At 45.9% G+C, this 21607-nt stretch overlaps 1 protein-coding gene across 1 annotated transcript; it reads right to left on the reverse strand.

The window, feature by feature from the left end:
* Positions 1–4512: 4512 nt before the first annotated feature.
* LOC119397077 (ribosome quality control complex subunit NEMF) lies at positions 4513–21601 on the reverse strand. The gene is made up of 2 exons (XM_037664515.2): positions 20756–21601; positions 4513–7123 (listed from the first exon to the last, which is right to left on the reverse strand). Exons 1-2 carry the CDS (start codon positions 21325–21327, stop codon positions 4705–4707), a joined length of 2991 nt encoding a protein of 996 aa, XP_037520443.1. The 5' UTR covers positions 21328–21601; the 3' UTR covers positions 4513–4704.
* Between the last annotated feature and the right edge of the window lie 6 nt (positions 21602–21607).

Below are 21607 nucleotides of genomic sequence, written 5' to 3' on the forward strand. Positions count from 1 at the left end.
TCAAATTATTGCCCATTGCAAGCCACACAGAGGCAAAGGTGCGCCTCAGAGGATGTCAGGTTACTTTCTAGGAGCTGCCAGTCTTGCTACAACAGAAATCGCACTGGGCCAGAAGTAGCCACTGTATTGCAGTGAACATTCGACAGCAGCCGAATATCCTGAACAGGTATCTATTGTGCTCTTACCAAAATTGTAGTGAAGTCACAAGAATATAAATTACTTGTGTTACTCTGGGTTTCACTTGAACTGGTGATGGTCGTCATTGGTAATGGCAGTTCAAAAACCCCCGAATGCAAACGTATAAGGAAGTTAAACTGCGAGAATTCGTTCAGAAACCGTTTGCTAGCTAAACATTGAACAGATGGCCACTTCCGAGTGCATGGGAACCAGGGCTGGGCAAAGGTACTTTAAAATCGTATCACGATATGATACAGGATGCTCGGGCAAGAAGTATTTGAGATACAGATACAAGATACTTCCAGAATTATTGTATCCAATACGATACTTCCCTATTGTATCTTAAGATACTTTAATACATTTGCAAATTTGCTATTATAGATCTATATGATGAAGCAGCAAAGGCCTATCTACAAAACTATTTACTTGACAATTTCTTAACTGCGACTAACTTTGTTTAATTTTAATGGATTATCTGTTTCTATCCCGAAAGTTTCATTCCGAAATAACTTATTGGGATTTTTTTCGCTGCTTAACATGACTGCTATTTATACGCTGAACTGTCAGCGGTTTTTGCTTGAGACTTTTGTAATTAATTGGTGTTGCTGCTCTACTTGGCGACCAGCTAGCAAGTTGCCATCTACTTGCAAGAATATCATTAAGAAGCCTCCACACGATGGCACAAATACCACTGTGCAGTCTACCTTGTCCGTAGGCGTATTACCATTTTCCTAATACTGCATCACCCAACGCGTTTAGGGCAGCAACAATGCTTGTGGCGACATTTTTCTGTGACGCATCGTGTGAAGACAATAACTAAAGAGTCAGCACTCACAATTCATTAAGGATATAAAACTGCAGCGATTTTTTGTCCTATTTATATGCTGGCGCAAAGCGTTCATTAGTAACACATTGACTAACGTGCAATCTTTTACCATTTCCTCTCCAAAAGAATTTGTGCCGCCCAGAAACATCTCAGACATACTGTAGTGGCACAAAGCATCACAAAATGTCAATGCTGTTCATACTATTGCCACTTTTACCTCTGCTTACCTGCTAATTTCTAACACTAAAAAAACTTTAAAGCACCCTAAAAATGGAAAACAAATATATCTAGTTCAAATAGCAAGACGGGTCCGTATTGAACAGTCGCAGTGAATAAGTATACAGGGTGTTTCACTAAGTACAACCAAATACTTAAAAAAACAAGTGGTTAACCACAACTGAATGAAACCAATGGCATATTGTTTACCGTTATGTGGCGCTCGTTATGGCATTTCTTATGTTGTGCTTAATTGGTTAATTAAATAAAGTCAATTATGCAACATTTTTAATATTCACTTCAGGGCCAAGTGCGCTGCGTCACGTTGTACAGCTTATTTAAAAACAACCGATTCAATTTTTTTTTGCCAACCTACATGCTGCGTGGTGAATATTTTCTGGCTTTCAAAGAAAGCCCGCGAAATATGAAATAAAACCACGTGACTGTGCTCATGTGCTACCGTACTGCACCGCACTCAAACACGGTTCGAAAGAAACAACTGGCGCTTCCCAGGGACGATGGCGCTTGCTGGCTGTGTCCGGCCGTCAGAAATGTTGACGCACTGTGGAAGCCGATGCCTAGAGCAGCGGCCGCTCATTTCGCCACGTTCCACACATCTGTTTTGCTTGAAGCACGTTTGAGAGCACTGCAGTACAGTTAGCACACGAAGGCAGTCACGTGGTCATGTTTCGCTGGGCTTTCTTTAAACGCCGAAAAAAAAAATCGCTACGCAGCATGTACGTTTCCACAAAAAATTGGATCGGTAATTTTGGAATGACCTCTACAATGTAACGACACACACTTGGCCCTAAAGTGAACATCAGAAATGTTGCATAATTAATCTTAGTTAACTAACAAATTAGGTGCAATATAGAATACCCTAACGGGAGCCACCTGACTGTAAACCATGTCGTTGGTTTTATTCAACTGAGGTTAATCACTTGTGTGTAAATACTGGTTCCAGTTACGTGAAACACCCTGTATAAAAATGATACAGGTGGCACCCCTAAAAATAGAGCATGATGTATTACCAAATTAGATGTTAAGGTCAGACAACAGAAAACTCACTGCCTATGGAATAAATAAAAGAGCTCCTGGGGACGCTCATGAGAAAAACGGAGTACTTGGTATTATGCTTCTGAAATCCCCTTCCTAACATCTTTTCAAATTATCATTAAAATAAAAATAACTTCTTGAATAATTTAGCAGGAAGAACAAATATACAGTACGCCAAAATATTTTCTGTTACGTAAATGCTTTTTCTATTGCATCTAGCATCGGCACTGGTAGTGCGATTGTCTTTAGAATCTAATCTGCATATAAGTCAATCTCATCGGGTGTAAGTCAAGCTTACGTCCACGAAATCTTTCAAGTCGCTGATGTGTGAACGCCGTGAGACACAAAGCAACCCCATTCTTGCATTCTTGAGACTTTGCAGCGAAGCACCACGCAAAACAAACTTCGGTAACGACTGTACTGTGCCGCATGCATTGGAGTATGCAGCACAGTACAGTGGCCACGAACAAGTGTCATGGCACCGACACAGCTAAAGGCGAATTCTGAGCGCAGCTGTTTAGGTGTTTTGATTTTGCGATAAGTCGAGGCGCGACAAGAACGCGGAAGGCAGCGCGTTGGCACGTTCCACAACAGCCGCCGCATACGGGCCTCCGTTCGTGCAGTGCTTTATCTTCATATATGGTATTGGTGGGCGCCCTCGCCACATACCTTAGTGATGACGTCATCGGCGACCGCACGACGGTGTGCACTACGGTGGTGCCACGGAACCTGTCGTCTCGCCACTGTCGTTCCCTCCTCCTTGCTATCGACGTCTTCCATCCTCTGCTGCGCTCCGTGTGCGCTCTCTTTTGTCCTTGTTCGCTCTGCCTGTTACGACGACGCTGACGCCGCTCAACGCAGAAACGGGCGCCTAAGAGCTGCGCTCTAAAACTTGTTTATTATGGGCGAACTTGTGGCCGGAAAACTAGATGCAAGATCCAGGAGTCCGCTAGAGCGTTCTACACACAAAGTGTCCCTTCGACCAATGCATGTCTTCTTCTCCCAAGCCTTGCAGGTCAACCAACTTTCATGTGTGCGTGTGTGAGAGGCATGCGTTGCGCCGTCACGAGAAGCGTGAGCAGGCACAAGGCATTGCAGACGATAACACAGCCTCTCGCCACGCTCCGCATTCGCTCTCTTTCGTTGTCGTTCACTCTATCAGTTACGCCAACAACAGTGACGCCACTCAACGCAGGTACAAGCACCTAAGAGCTGCGTTCTGAAAAAGTCGGCTGCACGTAGACATTCGCGCACTTATTTTTGAGGCTCGAGTGCCATCACGTAACTCTGCTTCACCAATACGAACGTGTAGACCTAATCGTCTGTGCTCACTGGAGCACTCTGGCACAAAGACAAAAGAATGTCGCTGCGGTTAGTTTTATTCAGGTGGCTTAGTGGCAGCAGTATCAGCTCAAGAAGCGAGTTCAGCTGACTTTTATTGTTTCGCACGGTGGTGTCTCTGTAGCGGTATCTTGTATCTTAAGATACACAGTACATTATTTAATGTATCGGAAATACAGATATAGATACTCGTTTTGCGAGACTATCACAATACACATATAAGATACCCGTAGAGTATCTAAGATAGTATCTAAGATACACGTATCTTCGATACTGCCCAGCACTGGTCTGAACAATAGTACTTTTTTTTCCACATAACAGTAGAGTGAAAGGGACGGAGAAGTAAATATTAATATATAGTGTTTCAACTGCTCATGTCAGAAATCCCAAGCACACGGTGCAATGATTTATGCTGTTCTTATGAAAGATGAAATGCTTTGATTGATTATGTGGGCCAACAACAGACAACCGTGTTTTATGGCATTTGATTTTCACATCCTATGATGTAGCTGCCTGAAACAACTATAAGACGGCAATACGCTTGTCACAGCAGCATTATTAGAGGTAATGTTAGCATTACACTAATTAGACTTATTATGTCTACATGCACTCTACTCCACTTGAACTATGAACTACGCAGAAGATTATGAAAATGAGAGATTCTTTCTTGCTAACTGTACCAGTCACAACTCGCCGTTTCACAAAATTGCACAAACATATAAAAGATTGGAAAAGATGGCTGTGGTTCCACTGCACAGCCAGCTTGCTGCCATTGGCAACACAAAACAAGCTTTGTAAGGGCACCACCTTAATAAAGCACTTCCTCCTAATGACTTGTTCAAGCATCAACTTGAAAGAACACTTCCACAACTGCAAACGCGAGATTGCATCCAGACTGGTTTAACCTAACATGTTTATTCTGAACACTCAGTCACTGTTCAATCCTAGTGTTCCACTCCATACATCACTCTAACAATGCACAATCATTCAAAACATCATGCTTCAAAAAGAGAAAACGTTTCCATTACACTTTCACCTCTGTACACAAGTAACTCTGTCAAGCACTGCTGCAGCTGAAGCAATGCATCTCACTTTCGTTTCTGCAAGTGTGGCGCTGAGAGTTTGACTTTGCCAGGTATGTTTCGAGAGATGTCTTGGTCCTTGGTCACACGCAGAAGGTCCCGTTCCCGTGGACTGGTGTTCTTGTCCAGCAGGAAGACCGACAGTGCCGTCTTGGCCGCCTTTCCCCTCCGCCCAGTGCCGGGCGTTACTTTCACCTTGTGCTTGTAGTTCTGGATGGCCGCATAGGGGGCACACACAGGCACAGCGAACAAGAGACCATCTTCAGCCACTGGGCAACCTGTGAGTGAAGCCAGAAGCCTCTGCTGCTCATCGCCAACACTGCCTTCATCTTCGTCCTCTTCTGGATCAGCCTGCAGGTCGTCGTCTTCTACTGGCACTGCAGCCTTGTTGCTGCCCTCTTTCTGGCTTGCTTTCTCTTTTACATCTTCCTGCTTTGATCCTTGTTCAACTGCATTTTCTGCTGCTGGCTTGTCAGCATCATTCGTATCTACCGTACCAGCTGGTTGCTCTGGCTTTGCCAATGGCTTATGTTGTGCTTTTGGCTGTAGCTGCTTTCCTTTGCTAGTGACTACCTGCCCAGCATCCTTCTTGCCTTTTTTCTGCTTGCGACTCTTCGTCTCTTTAGGCACACCAGCTGATGCAAGAATCTCCATGCGTAGACGACGCTCGTCTTCGTCTTGGTCCTTGTACTTTTCCTTGATCTTCTTCAACTTACCGTGTGTCCCTCTCTTAGGCTTATTTGCCTTTTCAGCGTTCGCACCAGCCGGCACTTCTTGCGGAGGTGGCTGAGGCTTTGGCTTGGCTGGTGGTGGCTTGCGGCTGACCTGCGGCCCTCTTGTCGGCTGCGAATAAACAATCTCTTCCGCTGCGTCATGATCGTCATGCTCCGTCATTGCTGTCTCTAGCTCGTGAGGAAGCTTCACAACCGTGTCGGGGAACAGCTCGGCATCAGCTTTCGTACTGTCCGCATCACCGTCGCCCTTGGCGCTACCCTTCTCGGAGTCGGACTCGTCAGACATTTCTAACTCTGGTCCTTCTTCCGGCGGCTCCGTGCTGGCCTCCGTTTCATCCTCGGCCACACGCACTTTGCGCTCTCCCCGGTGCCTCTCAATGCTCTCGTCATCCAGCTTGTACAGAAAGCCAAAGCCCATAATGAGATAGGAAGGGGGCAGGTAGTTTTTCTTGCCACGAATCATGAAGGCCCCCGGAGTGAGGTACTGTCCTGTCGGTGCTGTCTTAGAAACCTGGTGGTGATGCACCCACCAGGCACTGGTCACAACTTTGGCGTCCCAGGCCGCACTGTAGCAGATGGCCATGGTTCCAGCCTCGTTCAAGGTCTTAGGTGGTACGGGTGCTCCCGATGGGTTTTTGATGACGATGCTGCTAGCACCGTGGAGGTCCGCGTGCACGTAAACGTCGCCAGGCCGCAAGTACTTCTTCACGATAGCCTCATTCTGCTGCGCATCACGACCTCCCACGACCAAGTAGTCCTCCGAGCTGATGAACCAGAAGAACTTTTCAAACCAGAATGCCTTTCGCGCTTTAGCAATGTTGGTGGTCAGCGCTACTTGCTTGAGTGCCTCACGCGTCTTCTTTTCCGCCGACTTGTACGCCTTTGCAGACGACTCTATTGTCTTCTGTTGCTTGCCCGCTGCATGCTTTTTCTGGTCATAGTACTTGCGCGCGTTAGCATATGCAGAGAGGTCTATGTCAATGTCGACAAGGGCTTCCTCTCCTTCGTCATATGGGTCTTTCAGGAGCATCTCAAAATGATTTGTCTCGAGCTTGAGCTTGCGGATGGAACGAGCCATGGGGTCACCTTGCTCTTGGGCTTCTTTGAGCAGCTCTGTAATCTCAGCCCAGCCAATCTGGTTGGCAAGAGCGCTGCGGACAACACACAGGGCACGTTCCACTAAATCAAGATTCATTTCAATCAGCTCGGCTTTCCGAACGTCTGCTTGTTGCACCTCTTGAAGAGCCTGAATTCTTTTCTCGTGGTCTGTGCGGATGTTCTCCAATTTCTTGAGTGCCTCTTTCTCACGTTGGTGGGCACGTAGGGTGATCTTCTGCATTTCAACACTCGAGAAGAACTGATCGACCGCGGCACTGAATGATGGAAGCTCAATCGTAGAAATGGCACCCGTTCCAGAGCTGTGCTGGTGCCAGAGGAACGGGTGGAACTCCTGGTAAGTTGCGATTTCGGTGCTTCCATCTTCGGCTGGCTGAATGCGTTTCTCGATCCGCTGGACGATGTAACCTTGACACGACTCAGTCTTGGCACGAGCCATGATGGTGTCTGCATCGTGCAAGCATTCCAAGACTTTTTCGGTAAGTCCTTCAGCTGGAAGTGTGCTGATCTTGGCTCCGGCTGAGAGACCATGGCCCAATAACACATGCTCAAGAAGGGCTGGACCATACAGAGTCCTGGGGCAAAAAGATAAAAATGATGTGTAATGAGTCGACAATAAAACTTCTAAGCAATGGTACATCATGAAGAATATGCAGAAAGAACCATGTAATCAAGTTTTTAGAACACTAGAGAAGCTCACAGGAATGTTTCAGTGGCCAGAGTCAGGGAGGTATTGCAACCATAATGCAACTTAACCATACTCTACTCAATGCACCTGCCAAAAAGGCATTACTAAGTGCTTCACTGCAATGTAAAAACACCCTTTTGTTATGATTCTATTTGCATTAAGTCAATGAAAAGCGCTTCTGCTCATAGTTACAAGTTAACTAAACTTTTTCAGCAAGCCCTTGATATGCCTGGCCTTTCATCCAATTCCACTGCATAAGTGCAATAATCGAAGTTGATTTTTCAATTAGAGCCCTATTTTTCTTAGTGCAACACTTCATATTCAAGAGACATTTTCATGGAAGGTAATTCTTACATCACCACAAGATGGCTCCTGCATGACACAAGTGACTTATTTCTTTCACTTGAGTTACACTAAATCTTTAATGAACCAACACCTGAATGCGTGTTTTTATACCTTTTGGAAGTGCTTATAGAGTACCATGGGTGGCTACTTCACTTGGCTGCTTGATTTATAGGCCTTGACATCTGAAGGAAACACTGATGATGCACCCCAAAAACAGCTGTATCCTCCCAGATATGTTCTCGTCACACAACAGTTTTCAAAGTCTATCCTGCAAGTCATTCTGAGCTTTAGTTCTGCACGTCCAGTACATCCAGGCTTCAAATAATCTGCATGGTATCAGCACAACATAGCATATTTGACAGAAAATGAGCAAGCGCACAGTTTTTGAAAAAGAAAACTCAAGCAAGGCAGATGACAACTATTGTTGCATGATACAAAGACACCCCAAAGGGTGTGTATGAAAGGTACATGCTGCTTTGGCAACAGCCTGACCCTATGAAAGGGGCCCTGCGCTTCAAACTACGTACACTGTATTTATGGTATGTTTGTTTAATTAATATGGAAACTTGATGGCGACTAGCACCAGTAAAAGCACAGCAAAATCACGGCATTTCATATCCTAATTTACTCCTGAAACCTGTTCCCACACTGTACACAGCATAGTAAATAAACAATTTCTGGCACCTCAAGCTGTGGGGTATTGATTGGTTCAGAATAACGAAGAGATTGTGCATGCTTACAATGTACACGCATTGAGGAATATAAAAATGGAAACACGTTTTATGCTTGTTGGAGTTATGAAGAAGACACAAATTTGTGCATTCTACCAATTTCATTTTGTGTGCAACTGACACAAGGATCGCTGCCTAACGGCCTACACAAAATGCAGTCTTCATCAATATACTGCACTTTGCATTGCTGCATCACAGCAAAACCGTTTATTTATCAAGAGCAAAACTCCCTATTTCACTGTACTTTCTGTTGTCTCATTCTGTTGTCTGCTCAAGTTGCTGTAGTTTTCAGCTTTCAGCATAACAGCCCACATGTTTACTGTAACCCTTAGTGTTGACTAAGTCAAGAGGTGTGGCAGTGGCTTGCCATGCGAAAACCACAATGTACAGAAAGGTACAGCAAGATGTAAGCCGCCTTTCAATTGGTTGCAGCGAACCACCTTGCTGGATGAGTGAAACGTAAAGGGGTGTGCCAACTTCCATCATCTGCTCTTATTTTGAATCAGTAAATTGAATAACATTTGTTGTTTGCCCATTTTAATTTTCAAATTTATGTTCATGATACAAGAGCATGTCATGCAAAACTTAGTGCACAGGGTTCCTATTGGCCACGAGATCGAGCGGAGTAGCCGCCTAGCGGCTTCTGGCTGAACCGCGCCTAGTGTGGATTGCTCCATGCGTCATCTGCCAGCCCCGTTGTGTCTGCATGTGCACGTACGTCATGCAGATCCTCAAAAGGCGGTTTGTTCCGTTGCGTTAGTGCAACTTTAACCGCTCGTACGTATGCCTAACACGATGTAAAGAAGAATGTGGCTTTGATCGGCTGTATATATACTGTAACAAGATCAGAGAGTGCACTTGTCGAGAGTGCTGTGTGTGGTCGTCGTACCCTCCATTCACGAGAGTCATATCAGTGTAGGTGCCGCTCTGTGGTTCAAGCGCATTGCAAAGTGCACTTGGCGTTGCCCTAAAGAGGAGAAGTATTAAATCTCATGTGAATATAGCCTTTTAGCAGCGCGGTGGTAAAAAAAAGGCTCGCATGTACTTGAGCGTTGTGGTTAGGTGTTGTTTATACGTTATGCGACGAGCTTTAGTTGTGTACGGTCCTGGTTTCACTAGAGAGAAATATTTCTGTTAAGTCACATCTGACACTTCGGTACTTAAATTGTCCCCTAAAAAGAACAGAAAATGAAATGACACCGAAATCGCAAAACTGAGTTGCCTTGCGCAATTTTAACTTGTGGCGAAATTTATACAAAAACACCCGTGTACTTAGATTAAAGGAGCACTGACATCAAATTTCAAGATCGAGATGTGCCCATCATTCGATCGCTTGGTATGCATAGGTCTTCTTGGCCAAATTTGAACGGCATCCATCGCGTGGAAGTTATTTTAATTCGATGTCAAACAGCGTAGGAGAAAAAAAAAAAAATCGGCTGCCCTGCAACATCGACACTAGTGCTACGTGTTCGGTGTGATACATTGCACAAAAATCACCCTGAGTGACGATACGCTAGTAACAATGACGTCGACGATCTCTGAGTGTGTTTGGAGCCGACTGCCAGCCATGCTTTCACTCTCTCGACGACTGGCACCCGGCGAGGCCTATTGTTCCGCACCCCTCTCGCTTTGTTGTCGGGCTGCTCTCGAGGTAGTTTTCATGAGGGGTCACGCGCTTAACAGGTTTAACCCATACCGAGGCACCCACATACTTTCAATCTCTACCGCGCGCGGGGCCCCGATTTGAAAACCGCGCTTTCTACGTCACCACAGCTTGAGTGCACGTGGTCTTTGACGCTCCCCGCATGGGTCGCTAGTTTCTTGTGGTTTTTAGGCGGGCGTTTTGAAGTGACGCTAAAATGGTCACAATTAACTACGCTACAATTAGTTATACGATACGCTGGAGCATTTACGATTTAACTTAGGGATTACCAGACCCAAAGCTACAAATTACAGTAAAAAAGTCACCAACAAAAATTTTGCTGTCAGGGGTCCTTTAAGGTGCACGTTAAAGAGCGCTGATGGTCAAAATTAATTCAAGCGGTGTAGTTTACATTTATGTCGTAGTAATTTCACGCGAAGCCACATCTTGTTTTCTTTACGTTATCTTGAGCGTTTGTGTTGCGTTGTTTAGATTGACGGAAGGCAGCGAACATTATTCGTATGAAAAAACGTACTTTGGTCCTGTAAAATAACCGGACCTTTGTTCCATTACTGTCGGGCAAGTAATCAATCGAAGAAATTTCTGTGCTATACAGTTACCTTTGTGTACTGTTAGTGGAATAAAAACAAGCGTGTGCATGTTAAATGTCTCCGTAGCGCTAAAGCACTGTCAGCCACATGGCTTTCCTCAGTAAACCTATCAACTGTCCTACATTTCATGGAGAACTGAATAAGAAATGCAAATGAATATTTGAGCGCACAGTGCACAAAGTGCTATTTCAACTCAACGTGCAGGAATACGGGCTTTCTTTTTGTTGAGGGGCATCCAAATGAACAAGAAGTAAATAGTTAATTCAGTCGCACTATACAGCACTGCGTAGTAGGTGGAACACAAGCTAAACATGTACAAATAAAACAACAGGAAAACGTCACCCATTGCGAAAACGCCGACTGTCGCCGAAGGCGAGCAACCCGTTCGTCAGCAGAATGCGCTTCTCTCACAAGTACTTGTAACGTTTGGCGTGCTTCGTGCATGAAATATGTGAAGAGCGCACATATTACCTCAAAGCTGCAGTCAACGCATTTTGTTTGCCGGAAATCGGGTCACATCGGTCACAACGAAGCGCTGCTGTGCACATTTGTATACGCGCCGACAACCGCCTATCCACACTAGTGCGGCGATGGTGCTGCCACCTGTAGCCCGATCTCGCGGCGAATACGGCGGACTGAATGTAATACCACTGTCACATGAGCACGCAAGAACTCTTTTACGTAAGCGGTCTTTTACAAAGTTGAAAGACTTTTTAATGAAGAGGCGTTACTTCACAGGCACACGGAACCATTGATCTCTTTTTAGTGCTTTCTTCCAGACATGCTACTGAAAGCGTGGCACTAGCTTTCAAACTGGAGCCAGTCAAAATAAAATTATGTATCTTGATATATAAATTCTAAGTGTCCCCTTCTGACCACTGTAGTTTGCAGTACGAGTGGAGTTACAAAGATTTGTCGCACTCTGTAATTGTTTTCTCTCTTCTCTCAGCCAGACGAAAGCGCTGGAAGCTAAGCAGGGGGCGATGGCACGGGGGAAGAAGGTACATCACGCGCGCCTCATGACCTTGAACACTTTTTCTTTTTTTCTTTCTTTGAACGCGCGGCATACTTTCAGTGCGATTGCGCGCGCGCCTTGGCAAGCGACAGCTTCCTGCAGCGGCTGCAGTAACTAGGGCGCGCCATGTTCAAATCAGCCAATGGCGTGGAGCTTGTGTCAGTGACGTAGTAATTTTGAGTCAATAGTTTCATTTGTCGAGAGAAGAGGAAGCGACTTTTAGCTGACTGAGAATTTATTGTAAATCCCAGGCCGCGTGCTGCGCTATAATGTTTGGCTCGCGTGTTCTCAGGAGCGACTACCGATAAGCAGCGTTTTCTGACCATACCGAAAAAGTGTTGCAGGGCCCTCTAAAAGACATTCAAGTGCCCGTGTGACAGGCGTCTAAAACATATTCAACTCAATGCAGCTGACAGTCAGAATTACTAATCTTATTTGTTCCCGCTAAATCTTGACAAATTTCTTCCTATTGTATCTTTAGGTAGGTTTCTATTTGCTGCTGACTGAGTAATATCTCTGCATAGCCATGATAAGCTTGGCACTCTTCAGTCTGATGTTAAATAGCCATATTTAAAAGTCCTGAACACCACAGGCATGCACAGGGTTCTCCATCAGGGGGAGCCAAGTTTTACCGCAGCGCCTTGCTCCCCACCTATTGACCGAGTCCGAAAGGAAAAAAAAAAACAAGTTTCACAATGGATGCAAAATTGAAAATGAAGTGATGACGTGCTGCTCACAATGGCCTGCCTTTTGGCTTTCAGGGGTAGTCTGGAACTGAACAGTGCTTACTGCAAATCGGTTCTGTGGAATTCCGCAAAGTGGCGGAAGGGTCAAGAAAGGAAAACTGACTGCTTCCTGGTTAGCTCAATTGGTAGAGCAACCACTCCGGAAAGGCGTTGGCCCGGGTTCGGTCTCCAGACAAGGACAAATTTTTCAGCAACTAAAAAGCTTTCTTTCTGAGAAATCCATGTGGATTTCCTTGTGGTTTCGCGCTACAAACGGGGGGTTTGTCAATTTCTCTTTCTTAAACAGTTCTTAGAATGCCACATCAGGGGCCCTCGGACACCATGAACGTCAAAAAACCTGCATGGCCATAACCCTGCACGTTAAACAATGACAGGACAAGACCGAATGAGTAAAGGTACGGAGCAGACTCCGTGACCCGAGCCGATTAGGGATGGCGGCAGCCCCTAATCACACCTATGCTAAGCACGTTTAATGGAGCCAAGTACCAGTAATTGCCAAGCGCTTGTGTGTGTTTGCTGAAATACTCGCATTTAGCCTTTTCACCACCTGAAAGCATCTACATGGATCTTATCACTTTCTATATAATAATAATATATATAATTTTTATGATTTAACGTTCCAAAGACACCGTACGATTATGAGAGGCACCGTAGTGGAGGGCTCCGGCAATTTCGACCACCTGGGGTTCTTTAGCGTGCACCTAAATCTAAGTACACAAGTCTCGGGCATTTTCGCCTCCATCGAAAATGCGGCCGCCACGGCCGGGATTTGATCCCCTGACCTGCAGGTCGGCGGTCGGCCATCGGCAGTCGACCGGCAGTTGGCCACCACTAGACCACCACGGCGGCTACTTATAACTTTTCGTGATTTCAGATAGTGAATGCATCGCTAACAGTGGCAACAACCTGTGCCATACTACTTAACTACATGCCATGCTATTTAAGCCACGAATGTTCTGCAATGCCCATCCCACTAGAGCCTTAAAGGACCCCTGACAGCGAAATTTTTGTTGGTGACTTTTTTGCTGTCATTTGTAGCTTTGTGTCTGCTAATCTCTAAATTAAATCGTAAATGCTCTAGCGTATCGTACAACTAATTCTAGCGTAGTTAATTGTGACCATTTTAGCATCACTTCAAAATGACCGCCTAAAAACCACAAGAAACTGGCGCCTCACGCGGGGGAGCGTCAAAGACCACGTGCACTCAAGCTGTGGTGACGTTGACAGCGCGGTTTTCAAATCAGGGCCCTGCGCGCGGTAGAGATTGAAAGTATGTGGGTGCCTCAGTATGGGTTAAACCTGTTAAGCGCATGTCCCCTCACGAAAACTACCTCCAGAGCAGCCCGACAACAGAGCCAGAGGGGTGCGGAACAATAGGCCTCGCCAGGTGCCAGTCGTCGTATTGTGCACGTGCGCCCCGCAAACCTTCTGTGACGTCCACAATACTTGCTTTACTCGTGGAACGTCACACGGGGCCTCTATCTACGTCATACCAGGATGTTGCAAGGTGCAGCCAACTCAAGTGAGCACTCACGCTTACTTTAAAACCAAATTAAGATATCTTAAAGGCAACGTTCATCACTAATAATCGGTCAGATGTGCCCCTGTATACAGGAAAGTCAAACAACACAAAGATCTCGAGGTTTCAATTTTGGTGTCAGGGGTCCTTTAACCAAGGAATATGGTGGATAAAAATTACTGCTACCCTGGAACTTGCGCAGAACGAGCACGTTAATTTTATCACGATCATAATCATACGGTATGCTCAGTGTTACCGCAAGCAAACGTTCTAGTCCTGCATATAGCAAACTGTAAGAAGTGAATAGATGTTTGAACCACTCTGTGTCATAGAAAGGAAAGTCCAGAGACCTTCCCACTTGACAGTGCACGGCACAATAAAAGTTGCAAATACGTCGAACATCAAATGTGTGGTTAACATGAAGAGTGGCTCACTCAGTGCTGCACGGCACCATTTGCAACATGCTGCACAGTTGCGAATACACACACGATAGAGACCTTCACCGCCTTAAAGGGGCCCTGCAACACTTTTCCAAGTAATCATCGAATGGCTTCAACAAAAGAGCCCATTGCCTCACGAATCGACTGCCACAAAAACATTTAGAATCCGTCAAGCACGAGCGGAGCTACAGGGATTTGTGGCATGCTTCCAGCGCTTTCTCTCTCCTTTTGTGCCAGCAAGCCTGCCAAAAGCTAGGCAGGGAGGGGGATGACAAGGGGGCAAGAGGATGCTTCCCTTCGTCAGCATGCGTCATGGCCTTGACCATTTTCTTTTCATTTTTTCTTCGAACTTGCGAATTACCTTCGGTGTGATCGCGAGCGCGCGCTCGGGCACCTGGTGGCACCCCGCGGCAGCCACGGCAACTATGCAGCTCACGATGTTCAAATCAGCCAATGGCTGTGGTCCTTGGGTTCATGGCATCGTTTGTCCAGAAAAGAGGGAACGATTTCTGGTCGACTTTGAGAAACAATTGTAAATTCCAGGTCATGTGCCGCGCTATAACGTTTCGCTAGCGTGTTCTCGGGAGCCTCGACTACCGATCGGCAGTGTTTTCTTACAACGCTGAAAAAGTGTTTCAGGCCCCCTTTAAGTAGCCCCACTCGAGAAAGCCTACTAAGAGCTGCCAACCAACAACAAACAATGGCATCTGCTGGCGAGTGAACAAATGTGGCTAAGCCAGTACTGCAGCAGTTCAGGGGAAGATGGAGGCGTGAAGCGATGAGAAAAACGGGCAATATCACTCGAGCCAACGTTTCGACCAGGGGACTAATCTTCACGAGAGCAGTTGGTACGCCAACTGGCAGATGTGTCAATCGGCACCCGCACGAGCACCAAAACGCGGTGCAGGGGCGTCTTGGCATTCAGCGCCACGAATGCGGCGGCAACCCGCCTCTCGGCCATTGTGCTGCATTGCCAAGGCATAGGTCCTAGTTAATGCGAATTTACAGGAGCAAAAGAAATTTGCAAGCTCAAGGATAGCTGCACGAACTTCCTGCCACTGCCCTTTCGTGGCTCGAGTATGATTACCTGGCCGGGTTATAAGGCATATCTTGGGCACATGCTCTATTTGACCCATCACTGTTTCACTGGCTCAGTTATCATATTCTAATAAGTGCTGCAGCTATCAACTATGTGCCAAAACCATGGTATGATTTGAGGCACGCCACAGTGGGAGACTCGGCATTAATTTCGACCACCTGGGGTTCTTTGCATTTCACCCTGATCGAAATGCAACCACTGCAGCTGCATTTGAACCCATGCCTTAGTTATTTTCTGCACATGTTACGCCCTTCTGCTGAATAAAAAAGGCTGAAAGTCAGCACTCTCTCTCGTCTTCTGCCCCCTTCCTTTTCCAATATACCACCATTCTTGCTGTCATGAACTGCTAGCAACTTGCCCAAGTGTCTACCCTTGTAGCATGTTTCCTTGCATAATCATCTAGCAACACTTCATTTTATCCTCCCTTCACCTGTAAGTAATCCTGTAAACAATACTCGCTGTATTACACACCCAGAACTGCACTTGACAATTTCCAATGCACAACAAAAGCTTCCAATGTAGTCCTGCAAAGGGCCCCTTGAATAAGGCATTGTACACTGTTGTCCTTTATGAAACGGAACACAAGAGCACGTGGCTCGCGCTCTGTGCTGCCTGCCTGCAGCGCCATCAACCGACAGATAAAGAGGGCATGCCCGATTTGGTGTCATCTATCGACAAACAAAATAATAAGCCACGACGGGTGGACAATTCCTGCTAGATTACGATCCCTCTCCGCTCGCGCAACCGGTGATGCCTGCAGCGCATCGTCTGCATGCCAACAAATCGAGTGTGATACGCGAGCACGGTTTGAAATGTGTTCTGTCTCTGTCTCTTGGCTTACGTGAGTAGCGCTTCATCTAAAGTAGAGCCACATAGGCGAGAGCAATGCATTCAGGTGAAGGTTTGATCGTGGTTTGCTTTTTCCAAAGTGTATCCCTGAACTCTGTGGAAATTTTGCTTTGATGCCGAATCCCACTCACCCGGATAGTACTGGCCAGTTGGCAGACAAAGTAGTCTGTTGTTTAGTATATGCGCACTCAATGCTATAACACCAAGCACAATCAAAGTACCCTGGCCAACATGACAGCGAAGGAGAGTTTGCTTTGTAAGGCACATGAAGCAAAAAAATGTTTCTAATGTTTGTAAAAAAAATTAATTAATGTTGTCTGTGATGTAAAATGCGCGAGCACAAGGAGCATAATCTTTTTGCGAGTGGAAAGGGAGCGTAATCTAGCAGCGCTTGTCCACCGGCCAGACACCAGAAGCGGACGTGTTTTCTTTAGCCGTCGGTTGATGGAGCTGTAGGCAGCCGCCACAGAGCACAGTCCACGTGTTCCCTTTCGTAAAGACGACAGTGTACTGCACGTGCTACATTTGACTCTTGACATGTACTTTCCACAGCATGCAGTTTGGAATGCCTTCAGTGTTCCCTAGAAACAACATGACAACCAACAGACAATTAAGCCAAGGAAAAGTATAGAGGATGTTATATGTAGTAATTATGATATGAATGTGAAGAAATTAAAGTGGAGCAAAAAGACAACTAGTGTTCAAAATCGTCAGTTGTTGGGCTAGTTGGTTCGACATCTTGCATATATAGATCTTATATACAGAAGAAAGGAATTTGTATTGGCTCGTGTGTGTCTTGCCAATTTTGACCGAATGCTTCAGCAAGGATTGAACCATTCACGTGTTTTAAAAGTATGCAGATATGTCAACGATTTTATTGTTTTCATCTCGGTCCCCATCAATGCTAGCTATGCAGAAGCCGCTGACAGTGTCTTGAACTGTTTCAAACAGTGTTCGCCCTCATTATCTTTCACGACGAAACTTTCTGACAATGACACACTCCAGTTCTTAGGTTTAGCCCTGTTTTTCAATTGTGATGACCACATTTGCTGGGAGTATAAACCGCGGTCGAAGAAAACCATTTTACCCTTTGATTCATCTCATACTAAACTGGTGAAAAGGGCGATTGCTTCCTCATGTCTCAACTCGGCTCTGACTCTGACCAAGTCATGCACTTATAAGGTCAGCCATAGCTTCGACAACCAGATTTCACGCCTTTTAGCCTCGGGTTCCCCTTCCATCTGGCTTGTTGCTGTGGCATCTTCCCTGCTTAAGGTATTTCACCCCACTTGAAAACGCATTGTTTTCCAAAAAAAAAATTTTTTAATTTTTAGATTCCAAGAATCCCCGAACATTCAAAAATATTTTGCCGAAAGAATTATGTTTGTATCTCATTTAGTTCCGAAGTTATAGCCAATTTTCCAACATGCGATGAACGGTTGCGAAACCGAAACTACTGTTGTGTGGCCACAGAAACTAATAAGTTAGTGAGCACCAGCGGCTAATGTAATTCTTCTGTTATGTTTTGGTTTGATAAGTACAAACTTATTTAAAGATAACTTTGTAAGTCTTTGTTTTTTCAAACGTTGCTTTAAATATCCACAAGGGGGACGCGTGAAGCTAGGAGCGTCTCTGTTTATTTTGCGCGTGCTTCATGCTACTGCTGTTATTGCTACACAGTTTGTCATTTTTATGAGGATAATAGAAGTGTAGCAGCTATTTTGAGAGAAGCAGGCATCGAGCCTGGGCACCACACTATCGTAGCATGCTACACTAGGGACCAATACTGTGTAAGGAAAGCCCAGCGTCAGTCGACTGGCGAAGCACAACAATACTGGATGAAAATATGGGCAGCAACAAAAGCCAAAAAAGAGCTCATGCGATCTAAGGAGGGCCTTAGCTATGAGCCTGGTGGATCTGAACTGTTTAGGGCATCATTATCCTGTTTGTACAAGCAGTGGAAAACTTTAAACTCGTTTTTCTCAAAACTTGATTTTTTGCACTTTTTTGTTGCGCAAACAGTTGTAACTTTATAAGGAAATCTTTTCCGATGAAGCTTTGTATGCTCGTTCTTTTACTACTGACGTGTGCAATGAACTAGGATCAATAAAAATGATTGGTAAGTTTTTATGTAAAAATGCTTTATTTCAAGCACTGCAGAAAAAGATCCCCAATTTTTCTGTTTTCACTGGTATTTTTACTGTAACTTGATTCCCAATCATCAAATGACAAGCATCCTAGTTCATTGCACAGTGTGTTAAGTTGGCTACCTTTGTGCCAAAAAGATTGATATTCCGGTGCTCCATTCTCAAGTTATGACTGTTCGCGTAAAGGCCGAGTTTGAGCAATGTTTTGTCAATAACAAATCCCATTCTGATTTTTTTCACTCTTTTCTGCACATGAACATCATTTAAAATGATCCTTTATGAGCCCCTTTTAAAATAAAATTGTAAAGGTCAAGATTTAAAAAAGTTTACAAAAAGGTGGTGACATACCTTAATTAAGCAGCTTGGTGCTTTACCCTGTGATTCACGACAGAGGCCTAACAAGTATGTTATCACGTTCTACATTCACACCATTTCATACAACCACAAGAGGATAGGATCAAAGCATGGCGTAAACCTCGTCTTCACGGCTCCCTTTAAGCTTTCCCATTTGTGTGCTCTTGCTGGTGAACAAACCGAGAAATCAGTGTGCGAAAAGAAGCATAAGAAGCCTTTTGTTTTCTGTGCTACGGAAGTAATCTAGAAGGTTATTATGGAAGTAATCTACAAGATCCCACTAAGTTGTGGCAAAGCTTACATTCGCCAAACGGGTCGATGTCCTAATGTAGACTAAGAGAGCACTCGGCTATGCTGAAGGTTCCAAATGACAGGGCACACCTTCCTGCACACTGCAGGAAGTGCGGTTGCACCGCGCTTTTCGAGAAGGCAGACGTCGGGCAAAGGGCAGGTGTGATTCTAGAGGTGGACCAGATTAAGATGGCGGCAGACGCGTGCATCAGTGTGCCTTCGCTGCATCTGACGATGAAGGAAACAAGCTTCCTTCACAGCAGTTAAATGTTTAAACTGATTATATGTCCTCCCTTTCAAGCTATCTTATACTGCTACCGGATGTCCCAGCAGTTTGGCAATTTTTTTTTTACAGTGTCCGTTGTGAACGAGCTTGCGCATAAGCTTTCTTGGTGTGAAGTTTTTTCCAATAAACTCAGTCGCAAGTGAGTGTCTTTTTTGTCGAGTGTTTTTTCTTCCTGACCAAATCCGCTCTCCCCTATGCAAAACAACTAGTGTTAGAACAAAGAAAGTAACAGCGCGAATGAAACAAGAACGACAAAAGGAACGAAGACCACGGGACAAGCGCTGACTGCCAACTGAATGTTTATTTCAAGAAAAACTAGCCTTTTTTTTTCAGTGCGCCTTGCAAGCTGTCCTCGATATGTGCACGCATGAAACCAAGAAACAAGCCTCCCGCATGCTCCACTAAACACAAAACCCACTTCAGTGAACGCACGAGTGATGTGGTTTATCTGATTCCCATGAGTTGTGGGAAAGTTTATATACGTCAGACTGGACAATGTTTCAACGATCGCGCGTGTCAGCACTGCAATAATGTAAAAAATGGATACGGCAGTCATTTAGTTGACCACTGTAAGAAGTGTGCATGTGTTCCCATGTTTGATAAAACGAAATTTATAGGAAATGGAAAATGTAAGAAGGAAAGGGAAATTTTAGAGGCCTCTTGGATCCATAACGAAGGTGATAAGTGTATCAGTTCGCCCTCTCTTCTACTCTCGGAGAGAGAAATAAACTTCTTAAAAGAAAGTATGAGAGTGTGATTAGCAAGTGTTTGTTGTGCGCATGTTCATTCTGAGAATGTATAAAAGGCTGGTTTTTCTTGAAAAAAACATTCAGTTGGCAGTCAGCGCTTGTCCCGTGGTCTTCGTTCCTGTTGTCGTCCTTGTTTCATTCGCGCTGTTACTTTCTTTGTTCTAATTATGAACCAACTAGCCCACATCAAGTTGTAACTAGTGTTTCCCACAGTACGAAAAATAAACTTGCTATTGGCTTTCCAATGTCGCTTGCATATAAGTGTCTATGATTGTAACGTGAATATTCTGTTATCACACGCACTGCAGCTCTAAGTGACTACAAGTTCCCTTTACTGCCATGTGGTGCCACCAATGTGACTACGAAGCACATTCACACTTTGTGGCAATTGAGTTTCACTGTACACATATGGCAAACACATGTTATGTGGGTTGGTATTGCACATACGCCGTGCGTATTGAAATGACTGCCGTTTCGACTGCTCACGATGTAGCTGGTACAACGCTGGTGCCTACGTTCTGAAGAGTGCCCCTTATGTAGCGCTCCATGATCTGCGTCTCTCGTGCTCGCTCAGGTTTCGCCTGACTTCTACGTCGCAACGAATCCTGCCACCAGCCGAATCTTTTGGGCTATGCAGGCTGCTAGGGCGTGGCCGAGTGCTAAGCAGAGTACACCTGCCGCCCTATCCCGCATACCTTGGCGTGAGGAGTTTGCGGAGCGTGTCGCCCTGTGCCGCCTGCGCCAGCACCTCGGACAGCTGCTGGGCGTCGAGCGACGGCGGCTCGGCGAGCGCACTCTGCACGGGGTACTTCTCGCGAACCACGAGCTTCACATCTTCGTCCTTGCCCATCGCTCGGGGCCTCAGGATGTTGAGGATGAGGTAGTCGCCGTCGGTGAGCACCACGTTGCCCCGGTCGTACAGCTCGAGGATGACGTGGTAGGCCGCTTCGCCCGTGCCGAACTGCAGGTCGACGACGCGGTCGGCGCCCAGCTGCGCCAGCCGCTCGATGCGCTTGTTCTTCAGGTGCTTCCTCAGCTTCATGGCGAAGCCCGACGGGCTCTGGTTCTTGGGCCACGCGAACTCGGTGGTGTGCAGCCGCACGCCGGACTCGATGAGCAGGACGGCCTTCTCCTCCTGCCGGCTCAGCTTGAACAAGTACGTTTTGGTGTCCACGTCGTACACCTGCACGACGCGCATGCCGACGACGCTCTTCTGCAGCTCGGCGACCATCGCGAGGATGTCGACGGTGCTGAAGCGGCTCTTCATGATTGATGCTTTCGGCTCTCACGACGGGCTCAGACGCGTGGCCACTTCTGTGCGCCCGTCTACAGCTAGTAAATGCTGCGATCGAAGAGCGCTGTGGCTCGGGGCGTCGAAATGTCCGTCATGTTTCGGTCCAGCACCGAGCCGCACGTTCTTAGCTTTGCAATACGCAAGCTGTCAACTCCTGTCTGCGGGTTTTCATCCGAGATACGAACGACGCCAATGCTCGAGCATGCACACGAAACGCACACGATCATCCATGCACACGATGAACTACGGAACG

The sequence above is a fragment of the Rhipicephalus sanguineus genome, chromosome 6, assembly GCF_013339695.2.
Source record: "Rhipicephalus sanguineus isolate Rsan-2018 chromosome 6, BIME_Rsan_1.4, whole genome shotgun sequence".
Lineage (NCBI taxonomy): Eukaryota > Metazoa > Arthropoda > Arachnida > Ixodida > Ixodidae > Rhipicephalus > Rhipicephalus sanguineus.